The sequence below is a fragment of the Malurus melanocephalus genome, unplaced genomic scaffold, assembly GCF_030028575.1.
Source record: "Malurus melanocephalus ecotype Western Australia unplaced genomic scaffold, MMel_1.1 scaffold_88, whole genome shotgun sequence".
Classification (NCBI taxonomy): domain Eukaryota; kingdom Metazoa; phylum Chordata; class Aves; order Passeriformes; family Maluridae; genus Malurus; species Malurus melanocephalus.
Window position 1 is genome coordinate 1,628,050 of NW_026623320.1, and position 14,074 is coordinate 1,642,123.

General features: G+C 39.6%; 1 protein-coding gene across 2 annotated transcripts in view; it reads right to left on the reverse strand.

Moving 5' to 3' along the window:
- Window positions 1-1,108: 1,108 nt before the first annotated feature.
- Window positions 1,109-14,074, reverse strand: part of SLC9A7 (solute carrier family 9 member A7) — a 72,057-nt gene continuing 59,091 nt past the window's right edge. The window contains exons 15-16 of one of the 2 annotated variants that reach the window (XM_057368106.1): window positions 13,107-13,212; window positions 1,109-7,436 (exon numbers count right to left, since the gene is read on the reverse strand). In XM_057368106.1, the coding sequence (XP_057224089.1) occupies window positions 7,188-7,436; window positions 13,107-13,212 (355 nt within the window). In that variant the 3' untranslated portion in view covers window positions 1,109-7,187. The remainder of the gene's footprint in view (window positions 7,437-13,106; window positions 13,213-14,074) is intronic. The other variant, XM_057368105.1, reaches the window with a different exon arrangement.

Genomic DNA, 14,074 nt, shown 5'->3' on the forward strand with positions numbered 1-14,074 from the left:
AAAGAAACAGAGAATAAGAACAGAGAATAAATGGTCCATTTTTAATCCTCGTAGATTTATCCTTTTGCAGTGACTAAGACAGCATGAGCTTCTTGAGAAAGGACTTTCCAAATATGTTSTAAATGAAGTATATCATCCAGACCTCCTTTGTCTGTGTGATCATTCACTCTTTCTAAGAACAGATTTAGAAATTATAACTACTCTCTATTGCAGCCATATTGATGTAAATCTGTATTTTATTTCTCTACATAGTAACATTTATTTCTTGTACCTTTCAACCCTTACTGAAAGATGAGGCTATCAAAGCAACTGTTGGATGCTCCAAGGTAGGAATCATTAATGACATTTTAAGGAAGGGAACTCCTAATCAGTTCTGTACTGTGAGAAGAGGGCTGAGTTGCTGGCTTTGCCTTGAGGGAAGACCAGAGAGTAGCAGCCTTTTTCACTTCCAAGATAAAATACAAAGTTTATATGTATCACAAGGTTTATACGTATCAGGCCCCAGTAAGTTTTGCATTACTATCAGCCAAATAAGAAAGATGTATTTTTGAYTTGACTACAAATAACAACTATGATTATTTGTTCTAGTGCAGTCAATGGTGTAACTCAATATAAAACAATGAACTCCACAAAAACTACCCCCACCTTGTACCTGCTACTTCCCTGTGACTCCAAGGTCTCTTTGAAGGAAGTAATGTGAAGAAATGGAAGGATGAGATACTTTGCTGACCTACAACGGTAACACCATCTTCATACCTAACCTGAAACTTGTTGACAGAGCAGGAGCTCCAAGCAGCRCTAACATTTCTTCTCCTGAGAAAAGAATGCTTGGATGAAGCCCCAATAAAGAGGCTCAAAGCTGAAATTACTGCAGTATCTTGTCTACATAAATGAATGTTTAGCTGAGCTTGTACACAAGCCAGACAGGGGCAGAAAGCCCAGCAGGTGCTTATTCCCCATCCTCCACTACTACAATCCCCACAACAKGGAGAGCTTTCACAATATTTTTCTTTATCTCTCCTCCCCACCCACTGTTGTAGTTAAATGATAATCCCTTGGCACTTAACATCTTTAGTATACTGAGTTCCCAAACTAGGGCTCAGAGACCTGCACACCACTGGTGTGCTGAGGACCAAGGACCCAAGTCCTGGCACTGCAGAGTTGCTGTTCACTTTAAATTGTCAAGTGAAAAGACAGTTATCATTGTAGCTGTCAACATAAGGAAGAGGCTGTATCAGGGGATACAGTACTATATTCCAGTTCTACAAACCTCTGCTTACAGTAATTACTTCAGCATTGTAAAAGGCATTTGGGGCGGTAGCACTCAGTTTCTTGCACACAAGAAACCATGTTTATCTCTCAGAAGGATAGGACTTACTTAATATATATAACAGCCCTCCCTGACCCAGCATTTGAACTGTCCCCAGCTTGAACCTATCATACCACACAGGCTTTAGGTGCCTGAAGGGAAGTGAAGCACCAAAAGTTTTGGACAGAYTATCTACCACAGCAGTCTCAGTCAGGACAATATGATATGCTTTGAACACCTAGTGCATTTTGATGTTTGAAGTAACTCTAAGACAACTCCTGAAACCTTACTGATATGTTCATATCTTAAGTGGCAAGAGAGCAGGAGCTGTGAGAATGGTAAACTGAAAATTCAGGTTAAATGCTGCTTCTGAAATTGAGCATTATGAGCAGACTGAAACTAATTAGCAGGAAACCTGTAGCACCCAGCTTGTAACTGCAAAAGTAAGGCAGCTCAGCCTGTCTCCCTTAAAGGAAGGAAACAAAATTGGGCCAGCCTTAGATGGTTTACATTCTCCCTGCCTCGCCAGAACCAGCTGTGGGTCATGTGATTTTACTTCTTTTTCTTCACTTCTGATATCCCAAACTCAAATCAAATAAACTCACCTCAGGTGACCCCTTGTGCTGGAAGCTGTTATTTCACAACARCTATTACTAATCGGCTGATGCGATCCAGAAGAATGTCTTCTGGTATTCTGCTTTCTGGTATTAATCTGTGTCAACATCAAGACATTCAAGCCAAGCAATTTAGGACTGAAATTCAAAATCAGGCAGTGGAGGATAACCTCCCTGATTAAACTAAAATCTGGAAACAAAAGTCAAAAACATATTACAACACGGAACTGCATGACCTACTTCTCCCTGCCTCAGTAATAACAACTTCAGAGATTTTACTAGTTAAAAAATAAATCCAATTTATTTCTCATAGCCTAAAGTTAAGTATTTTAGCATTGCAGCAAAACCCTTTTAAGTTGGGCAATCACTTTCTCTGAGGGAATGCAAATCTGGAGGGTTTTTTTTTTTCAATTAGAAGTGGGAACGTGACTGTTAACTGCAGCATTTCAGATTATTGCCATTTAATTAATCAAATTTGCATAAGTTAGTGAAGTAGCATAGCTTTGAAATTGTACTCAGGCTCCAAAGTGAAGTCTGATTTTTCTGCCTCCCTCCCTCCTTTTTTTAAATCTATAGCTAATGTGATTATATGTGACACTTACTAGTTCCAAAAGGTTAAAAAAACTACAGGAAATAAGGATTCATAAAATTAAATTTTAAAGCAGTATTTTAACAAATGCTAGAACTAACCCAAATATTTTAAATTTTTCTTGGACAAAGATTGTGATTCCCTTGCATGCACCAAGAGAAATCCTTTCTGGCTCTGTATTCCTGCACATGAATCTGATAGGAGCCCTGGCTTTACCATGCCAGCTTTGGGGAGGTATTCCATAAGCCAGAGCTTCTCTCCCTCCCTGCAGATACCTTTCTCCAYCAGCAAGTTCCTAAGAGACTGTGCAGGCACCTAATAAAGCCTTTTATCCAGTATAAATTACAATGAGCTGTCTCTCCCAGTCAACATTCACTCCCTAGATAAAGCTTCAAACCCACCGGCATTTTGGATGTCTGCAAGTCCACATGGGGCAGTGCAAAATGGATTATTATCAAAAAAGTAGCAGAGGAATCATGAATAAAGCAGCCAAACCAGAAGAATAATTTTATTAGCTGAAAATCTGAACTGATTCTAATATTCAATTGCTTTATCACAACTGTTTGATTTCCAAAACAAAAACTTACACAAATTGCAAATATCAAATGAAGATATGAAGTGTCATTTGATTCTGCAACACAGATTCAAATATCAGACAAGCATTTGCACCCTGTTTGTATGTGTGCATGTTTGATAAGGCGCCTCCATATTTATCACACTGACATTTTCATAGAACTGCTCTCAAAATTACTAAAGGCATTTTAGAATCAAGAAAACATAGTAATGATGCGAGGTTACTTAAAAAGAATTGTTCAAAGTTGCTTTCCTTGCTCTGGAGTAGAAGCAAGTCAGTGTTGCCCTGTAAAAGCCTTTGATTTTATGATCAATTAGGATGGGGTGGTTTTWTTAGTTTTGCATTATCCCACTGCTCTTGTTTTAGATAAGGTGTGCAGAAGCCAACATAACTTCTCAGGATTTAGGACTCAAAAATTAAAGAATAGCAATTGTTTACAGTGCTGTTCCCACAGTAGAGCTGCCTGTTTAAACCATTTCCTGGCTTTGTAATTCACTGTTTCCTTCACACTTTCCTCCTCTTTCACTTCACAGGCTTATTTCTAGTGGAAGTAATTTTTTTAGAATGGCACTCCCAAAAATTCCAGACCAAGAAGTATCTATGGTTTTTCACTTCCCTATATTAAACTCTCCCATCTACCTTGGGAAGCAAGACTCTGCTCCTGCATTGAAATTAAGGTTTGCATGGACTGCTTCTTACAAAGAGTATTTTCCAATACAGAGACATTTGAATTTGYTAATGTACGTGATTTCAACTGATAAATGTGTTCAACCCATTCAGCAGCTTTGTCCTACTTTCTGCAAGTCCAGTTATGACCAAGATTGTTCGTTGGCAGTCCAGGGTATTTRCTGGCTTCTTTTCTCCTGGATGGTCTGCAGCTCCTGGTCATGGGTTGCCTTCCCTTTCTTCTAAAGTTTCAGTGGGTCATGAGTTCAGTAATTTTGGAGAGGAATACTCCCTGCTGATGCATCTGTAACTTCTCTGGTTTCTCCCCCAAACAATGTCCTCCCCYAAATGTTAAAGAAAAGCACACCAAGTTAGGGCCTGAGAGTATCCAAATTCCATTCCCACACTTTGCAGAGGCAGACATCATGTCTGCCAAGGCTGAGGTCAAGCATGTGATTCCAGGGAGCTGCTTCAGMGTTAAAAGAAACACTGAACCTTTCTTTGAAAGGCATTTGAAGCACATTAGTTCTTGGGATTTCACTGTCCAGAATAAGACTAAAAGACAATTTTCTGACCAATACTMTCTAAAGAAAGTCTGCAATTGAAGTTAAATTGGTATTTTACAAGGACAATCCCAATCTGATTCTAAAGACAAAAATCACAGAATTTGGTCTCCAAGGAGCAAGAGCAGCCTATTAGGGTTGCTAGAATTCCTTCCCACTGTGAGATCTTTTCCTGTCCCCCAGGAGTAACACATAGTAGCCATCATTTCATTAATAATAGATGTCATTTCAGCCTTTGCTGTTYACTTGCTTAAATCAGCTCTTCGGAAGTTCAGCCAAAAAAAAGATTTTTTTCTCTCCTCTGGTTACAATTCCTTTCCCCAAAAGCAATTCCTTCATTGTAAAATTAAATAAGATTTTTTTTTTTTTTGGTCTTTTCATAGGCCAGAAAACATGCATCCTTCGAATAGGGCTAGACTTGGTCAAGTACCAAGTATGTGATACTTCACCCTTGTTCAGGCTTATCAGAAAAGCCAGCTTCCATTGCATAGCAGACGTGTAACACAAAGTGTAAACACACTTGTCATAGTGTTCCTCCTTTCTGATCACTGGAGATTGAGCATCAGAGCTGCTCCTGGAGCCAGCATCAGCAGCACTTGGAACACCTCTCATGGAAAGCACCCTGAAAATTCCAGTGTTGCACCCCTGTTTGTAGCAGTGCTCTTGGCAGTCACAGGACTTGTTCATAACTCTTCAGCTTTAACTGATAAATTGCCTTTGGTGCCAGGGAAGTGAATTGGCTTTTTTGAGCAAAACATGCACAGACCTGAAAAGGGATTGTGCTCAGTGATCTTCATCAGGGCTTGTTACTCTGCACCATTTAAGAACAAAGCTCCCTCTTCACAGTATAAAACTTCCCATGAGGGGAAGAGGAGGGGCAGACACTGATCTCTTCATTGTAGTGACCAGTGGCAGGATCCAGGGAATGGCCCGAAATTGTGTCAGGGGACATTGAGGTTGGATACTAAAAAAAGGTTCTTCACCCAGAGGCTGGGCACTGGAACAGGCTCCCCAGGGAAGGGGTCACAGCACCAGCCTGACAGAGYTCAAGAAGCATTTGGACAATGCTCTCTGGCACATGGTGTGACTCCTAGGGATGGTTCTGTGCAGGGCCAGGAGTTGGACTTCAATGATCCTTGTGAGTCCCTTCCAACTGGGAACATTCTGTGATTCTATATTGGGCTTGGTTTTTCTACACAAAGACTGCTGGTCTCCTCACACCTCTTTTCTTAGTAATGTGAGACAGTTGTCACAGATCAACATCCTTTATAAATTTACCTTGGAGGAACAGACAGGGAGGTAGATCACCCATTAGAGAACACATTTGAAAGAAAGCAGACTAGACAACACAACTGCAAAGTTTCTCTGCAGCAGGAAGTTCTCGTACTGAGGTTAGCCCAATAAGTTTAATAGTTAAGGAAAAACAGAGTGGTATTTACTCACACACAATTTTATGAGAGGAACAATTGAAATGGCAGCAAGAAAAACACACTTTTTGGACAAACTGATATTACATCACATTAGTGGGCCACAGAACTCTTTAAAAAAATAAATCTTTTGAGACATGAGAATGAAAACACATTTTAGCATGCTTTAAATAGCTGAACTGCTCTTCAGAGCATACGTTTTCAGCTATTGGCAAAGACAATGATATCTCCTCATCTGGAAATTAAAAAGCATTTAGCAATAAGTTAAAGCTAGCCTACATGTAAGTGGGCTAAATACTAGTCAGAGATTTTTCCCTTTTCACATTTAAGTTGATACTACAGTTCATCACTTCTGTAGCTTATATGCTGTTGTGCAATGCCCCACTGAAGTTTCACATCTACTCTGCGAAAGAGAGCAAGGGTAAACAGCTTTCTTTTAAGGATAATCACAAATGGTAAAAACAGTAGTATTTGTTTTTCTGTTTAATTAGATGTTTGCTGTTTATCACACACAAGAACTGTAAGCAGAGTCCATGGATTCTTCTGAGCAATATGAAACAACCTGGTTCCATACAAGTTCAATACTGTCTCTCTCGCTCTTTCTTTCTCCCCTCCTCCTATCTGCTGTTTTCCCCAGCCCAAGTTTCCAAATATCTTCATATGAAAGAAAGTTTTACTTTGTGACTGCTCCCCAAGAGAGCCTGGCTCCAGGCTCGTGTTGGGTCAGGTACATCTTAGACCACAGGAATCTGGATGTTTTTCTTTTGAGGCACTAGAAGTTAGTAATAGTCAAGTTGCCCAAAGCTAAAGGGACAAGTAGCTCTCATTGCCTTCCTATTCAAACAGCTGGCCAGTGGAGAAATCTTCTTTTCCCTTTTTTTTTTTTCCCTGAAATAGATTAAGTACAGTTTGCAGTAAAAGATTCTCCAGYCTTTCATTCATGCATCTGTTGCCTTAATTTTTACTGTCCCATTTCACTTTAGTTTCCTTAACCTCACGAGAGAAGTTAACAATGGATCTCTCCACATTCAGATACACACACAATCTTTTCTGTCTCAATAATTATCAAGTTTATAGTTGTCCTTTCACATTCTCAAGCTAAGCCAAGACAAGCTCAGTTCTGTGCCGTTTTCATGTACCTCTCTTCTGAGAGAGAGAGCTGCTGCAGCTGAACAAGGCAAGTGCAGCATGCTAGTTATACTTGGATTCAATAAGCAGTTGGAAAGAGGAGAATAACCAGTTTTCTCATTTGTCTGTTTTCAGACATATAGAAAACCCCACTGTCAGCATCTTGAGTAAAAAATAGGTGACATCTTCAAACCCTAGTAAAACCACTTATGCATGTTAACTTGTTTAAATAAACACCCCCACCTCAAGTGACACAGTGGCCTGCAGTCTTCCTTGATCCATTCACAGAGCAAGAGTTATTTTTACTGAKTCAGTAATCATGCATTGTATTCCAGAGGAAATACTAGCCGGGTACCCCTGCTTGCAACTTCATGATCTGCTGCTCCCAAATCACGTTCCAGTGCTTCCTCTGAACTACTTTTTGTTCTCCTGCTGTCAAGGTTAGTGGTAGCTGTATGGGGGCCAGAAGAACCATTTGCAGTTATTGTTGTATCACCATATGTCACGGTAAGGTCACCATCATTCAGAATAAAATCAGAATCCTCTTCTCTAAGCTGTTCCTGATTCTGGAAAAAGAAAAAGAGAAAAATCTTTATACAGTGCACAGCACTTTTCTTTGCCCAGAACGAAAGTGAAGAATTCACCTACATGTCGATACAGAAGAGATAAGGTTCCACCTTAAGAAATGTTAAAAATAACCTTGAACCCAGTGTTTGCAAATCAGCTTACTGTTCCCTGTATAACTACTGCTACTGGGGAGAGATGAGAGGCAGCTGAAGCCAAGAACTAGGTTATAGAACAGGTAACCTGGGATTTAGTAGCCCTGGAAGCACACCAGAAGTACAAGGGACAAGTGGTACACACTGGGTTTTGCATGACARTTTAGAAGGCAGTACAGGATAAACACTGGAGATCAAGCACAACTGAGTCACTCCAGACACAGAGCTGCATCTGTTGCTAATTAGTCAAATTCATTAGTAAACTTTTCATGCAAACTGATAAAAACTCATAAGGCCCAAAATCTTTATATTCAAGTATTCCTCAACAGTTTTTTGTTACACATCAAGAACTAACAATATTCTTTCAAACTATCTCCTTACTTTCACCTGTTACTAAATAAAGAATTACTTGACCTAGTTCTTGGGAATGCTCCTGAGCCACAAAGGAATGGATACACGAAAGTGCTTGCTTCATAGCTTTGTAACTAGTTCTGATGTATTTTCTTTTCAAAATCCTTTAASAAAGTGGCTCACAAAACCCTGTGAATATATTTTGGCAGAGATGTAATGAAATATATGGTCAGAGAATAGAAATTATTGAAGTGTAATAAAACACCTGATTTCTCTATCACAGCATAATACAACAACAATTTTTGAACCGTGTTCCACTCCTGTTTGATATGGTAAAAGGAAAAATAGCCAAATTGGTCAGAAAATGGGCTTTCTTCATATTTGAAGAAAATTCTAATCCTATAAGAGCGCAATTATTTCCCTACATGAATGGCTCCATGCTGCTTAGCAGGAGCTGCAATGTATTGCTTTTCCCTCAGTAGGCTGGACACTGATCAGGCTACAATCTCAAAATACATCATTTTCTTCCACTGCGGCAAAAGAAGGGGGGCACAGGACATGTGGGATGGTCTGTGATCAACGTGAGCAGAAAGCCCTGCCTCTACTGCAGAACAGGAGTTCAGGGCACTGGAGATTGAAAATGCTGATTAACCTGTCCGTGATGAAAAATGCAACTCCTGGCTAAATAAAACTTCCTGGAAAAGCTTCCTGTCATTATGTCAGAAAGATAATCAAACAAAATAAAGCAGCAGAAGCCTCTAGATGATACAGAATATTTAACTAAAGAGGACTAGAAGAGGTGTCAGGAGTTTGCCAAAATCAACTAAAGAAATGGTGCAGTTCAGTGTTAGGTGCAAGATAAGCCCTGCTTAGAAGGAATGCTAATTTCTCAGAACCTTCATGGCATCCAAATTTATCATTGCTTTTTTGTGACAGGGTTAGTCTGATAAAGAGCACTATTCTCAAAGCACAAATACAGGTTAGGACACTTGCTTTCTTTGATTGCAAAGAAAACAGTGAATAACTGGCACCATCCTAAATGGAAAAGGCAGAAATTAAAGGGTTCAGGTATAATTGGCAGAAACAGCCTTTGCGAGCTTTTTGCAAAAAAAAGTAAGTCTGAGGTACAAGACCAAGATGATTAAAAGGGTCACAAAATAGTCAGTTTAAGAAAATCTGATATTCAGATATATATTGCTTTGAAAAAGAGACATTAAGTGAGGATGAAAATCAGAAAAATGAGCTACAAGCTGGCAGTTTGTGACTGTTGACTGATGATATTTTAAAAAGACAAAGAAGCTGTGAAGGTCCATCACACGTTCCCTTTTGTGGTGTTTGCCCTTGGAGAAGCACCAAGGAGGGGAAGGCAGGGCTAACAGAGCCCCAGWAGGTGTTGCCATACCAGGGCCATGGTATGAAGTGAAGGGGCTGCAGGAAGCTCCCAAAACACCTCCTGCCTCCACAATGCTGCAGAACAGCAAATCCCTGCAGCCACTTATCAGATGAGAAGCTGGTAAGACACACTATGCTTGAGCTTCCCCAAAGGRCTGAGGAGCTCTTGGAAGCAGATAATGAAAGAGARGGTCACAGGCTTTATGCTRTATGTCAAGTCCTAACTCAGTCTTKGCTGGTTTGTCCCAGGCTTACATGTACATAAACGTCATCAGTTCCAGAGAAAACACTGAGCTTCTCCCARGGTAGCAAACAAGCATTGGCTTGTACAAGCCATGTTCCACTTATTTATTTCAGTTCTGAGTACTACTGCAAGAAGCACGCATTTTATTTCATGTATTTCCTCAGAGAACACCCACAAACAATCTCGTGTACTATACAGATTTACTATGTTTGCAAACAAAGAGGATGGGTGAATAAATCTATCGTGAGTCGTGCAGCATGAACAATTCTTTCAAGGAAGAACGGGAAATGTATCCAAATAGATCCACAGAGACTTGAAATGCTCCCAAGAATAACCCTAAACAGGCCTCTGCAATCCCCTACGGTTCTGTAGGAAAAGCTTCAATTCACTCAGAAAACACAGGTCTGAACTTCACTACTTAAGCTGACACATTAGAATGGCTAAAAACTCTGCAAAAGCCTGAATTCTGCTTTGACAGACTTCGAGGGACCTCCCTGCATTCTGTCCTATTTGTGGTAAAATCTGTTCATKCTCCCAAGAATGCATGCTGGAGATGTTTTTTATTATTAAAGCTTTTTTAAAATGAGTTTCTGCTTACAAAGCCAGTCTTTATTGCCTCCTAAGACAATGTAAAAAGAAGCACAAAGAAAGTACGACACACATGCAAAGTGCTGGCAAATGCTGGTACTGAACACAACACAGGCACCAYGGATAACAAAACTTGCATCAGAAGTTATCTTATAGCTCCAAAACGAAAGCATGCAAAATATATTCCAATTTAAATCTGATGTTCCATTTAGTTTCTCTCTTTCTCAGCTGAAATCAAATTCACTAAGAAAACKAAAATTTTTGAATGCAACTACAACCACTAAGGGGGAAGCCTGTCTGAACAGATTTCTTACCCATTTTGAGAATTATCTCCTCCAAAGATTGCAAATCAAGTTCCTTCACTGGGCTTTCATTTTTATAAATTAATTTGATTTGTCTAGTTTCATGACAACCAAGTTGTCATCCTGTGTATGTGCAAGAACTAAACTTTAAAAAAAAGTGTGGAAGAGTGTGGAAGACAAAACACACCCCAGAACAAACAAACAGCAGCAAAAAARTATCCCCCAGAGGGCTTCTTTTAGTGGGGATTAATGACTGACAGAACAGAGAATTACTGAAAGTTTCAAAGGACATTCCAAAAGGAAAAGAAAAAAACTGACCTATGTCAGTTTGGAATAAGCTGGAAAGCCCTGCCAGACCATCATGCACTGAATAAAGCACCAGAAGAGAAAAATACTGTTTGAAATCATAATTTTCAAAGTTTAACTCCTAACTGCAGCAACTTTTTATGCCTTAAATTCCACCTTGTCTGTCAGGGTTGGGAACAGCCCAGKGGCACAGCCTTAAAGCAGAGGGAGAACATCAGCAAGGAACAGTAACATCATCTCTGGAAAAAATCCACTGTGCCTCACCCCTGTGTGCTGACTCAGAGCYTTACACATACTCCATGCAAATTGARGCTTAGAGGACACGATCTCATGCTGAGGAGTAAGTTGTGGGTGGGCTGCATTGTAGGATTATTTGACTTTCAGACTTTTGAACCCCCCCATTGGCACCTAATTAAAAAGACCTACTCCCACCTGTGGAAGCGAGAGTGAATTCTAAGTGAGGCTGTAATAAAGTCAGAGGAGAAAAAAATAAAACCAACAAAAGCTAAAAATACTATAGAAATRTACAGTTAGTGCAACCACATATTTGTATGCTTTCTTCTCTGTGTAGATGTCATAACTCAGACATGCACCTGGAATGAGATCCAGCATTTAAAATACTTGTTTGGGAAACATTTTCCAGCTATGTTATACTTTATTAAGTATTTACAGACTTTTTTTTTTTTTTTTTTTTTTTTAAATTTAACTCAAAGTCTTCAGTCTTTAATTCTCATAGGTGTACCATTTAATTTTCCTGGAAATACCTTAAAAAAGCACAACTATTCCAAGCAGTTTCAGTCCCCACAAAGACATGGCTGTCTCTGTTGCTTCACCTGCCTTTAATAGAAAGGCAAAAGGATTCCACAGCTTTTTAACCAGTAATGAAATGTCGTAGCTGAGTGTCAGAGCAAAGCCAGCCATGTAAAGAAACAAAAAGACACAAAGTAACTGCAGGGTTCAGAAATCTTGAAAAGAAGCTAGAAACAGAACTCCAAAATTTTATTCTTTCCAAGACAAATGCAGCTCTGCACTGAAACAGGAACAGAAMAGAGAATACAATATGAAAACTCCACATTATACACCTTAACAAAGTATACCATCTTAACAGCATTTTTAATAAAGTTAATATCCTATGTGTATCACTGAGCCAATCCATTAAATAATAAGTTTCCAGATATGGTAGTAGCCAACGCTGATGAGTAATGAGGAAAAAAAAATTAAAATGAGCCCAACTATTAGAGAAAACGAGAGGCAAAGCTTGCATGTTCATTCTGGTTAGATTCTCAGCTACTGGACAATTACTCTCATAGGATAATACATAGACAGAAAAATGGGCAAGGCACAAGTAGGATAATTGGTTTGATGGATACCTTCTAACCTAGACCTGTTTTAACGACTCCAGGGGCATTGCAAAGATGGGAATAAAGGCCGAGTTCTTGCATTGCTAATAGCTCCAAATGGGCAGYAGGCATCTCAAAGTTCTCTGAAATTTTTCTGTCAGGTAGAAGTAAGATGCTAATGATGCCCAGAAAGAAATGAAGGGAAATATTTCAAAGCTGCAAGTAGAATTCATAACTCTCTAGGAAAGGATTAATAAACAGCTGGTCCAAGACTACTTGAGCATAGGGATTTGAATATCCCAGAGAACTTGCACATTTGAGATTCTCACTTAGTACTATGGTTTTATTTACAAACAGCTCATGAAAATTTGTAGATTTCAGAAGCACTGTACACATAGGAAGGACAGGTACCAGGATCTTGCAAGAGTAATAGGAGAACAAAGCATTAATTAYTGCAAGACACGGCTGTAAAGACAGTGTAGTGAGCTGCTAGACTGAGATAAGTAACTGATTAACTGTTTCTGAAATCTCATCTCAAGTTTCGCAGTGGAAACAGTGAAGGGAAGCACTACCAGGTTTTTTTCCCAGCTGAGTAAATGTGTCAATGACATCTCTGAGGAAAYCTCAAAGTTTAGCAGTAACAGGGAAAGAATCTTGTCCAAAAGTCTTGAAAAGGGACTGAGTATTTTGAAGTGGTTCACTGAACTGGGTTGTTGACTACGAATGTAATTTCCCCATATCCTTAAATGTTTTGGGGATTTTTTTATGTGGTATTTGAACAATAAGATAACTTCTGATCTCAAACAACAGATGTTTTTGCCTCAGGGGAGAGTATCTTAAATTTTTTCTGCCTAGGACAAAAAAAAAAACCAGCACTTGCTTGCAGCATGTCTATCAGACCAGCTGAAACCAGGACATTACCTAAAAACCACTGATTTGCTAAAGTTTAAAAAATAAAAAACAAAACAAGGAAGTATTGAGTTGTTCTACTTACATCATAAACCTGGGGACTTGTCAGACAGCGGGCTATCAGGCCACACCAGCTGGGTAGAGTTGTGGTCAACGGAGGGCCACTGTGAGTGAGGATTGGCTTTAGATAACTTAGGTAGTTAAGGAAAACACACCAGTGCAAAAAAAAACCACGACTGAAAATAAAGAGACAACGGTACATAAATGGAGTTCTGCCTTTGAACTGTGACATGCAATAAAACATKCATTAAACACCCTCCCAGCCTTTCCCCCTTGATTGTTTCAAGTGAAGCCTCTTTACTCATCTTCTGCAAGGACATGTAGCTAACTTTATTCCTACAAATTTCAAACAGTTGCAACGTTTCCACCTTCTGTTCTCTCAGGCAAAGTAAGCAAASGTGCTTTAGTGTTGAAAGGTCCCAAGGGTATTTCTGCTCTGAAGATGGGAGCATGGTGTCAAGGCTGCAAGTGAGCATAACAAGGTGACATTCCTGTGTGGCTCAACCTAGGGAAATATAGAAATTATGTTCATTTAACGTCCTTAAAACAACATAGCCACTTGATCTGCTGGTTACTGAGCCACAGAGGTGCAACCCAACCATATATACTACCCTGGTAAAGCTCACAGACATTTCGGCAGGGCACAAACATATGCCACACAGAGCCTCAGAAAGGCAAAGGGAAAACTGTATGCAAGAACCATGCAACAGAGTGTGGAAGGAAAGCAGTGATACCTAGATTACTGAGGGGCATGGGTGTGGGAAAGCAAAGTGTCTTTACACCTCTGTTACAGGTCTGTGCCCAGGTAAATCCATTCTTTTCACATGAGTACTCCACACTGATGATAGGCCTGAAAAATACCCAAGAGCCAAAATATGTGTCTCTGTTAGAGAGCAACACGTTCATCTTGACTACTACACAAGTCAGTCTGATTATTTTAAATATAAATATATAACTTGCAGCATTCTAGTTACTTTCTTAGGCCTCTAAGTA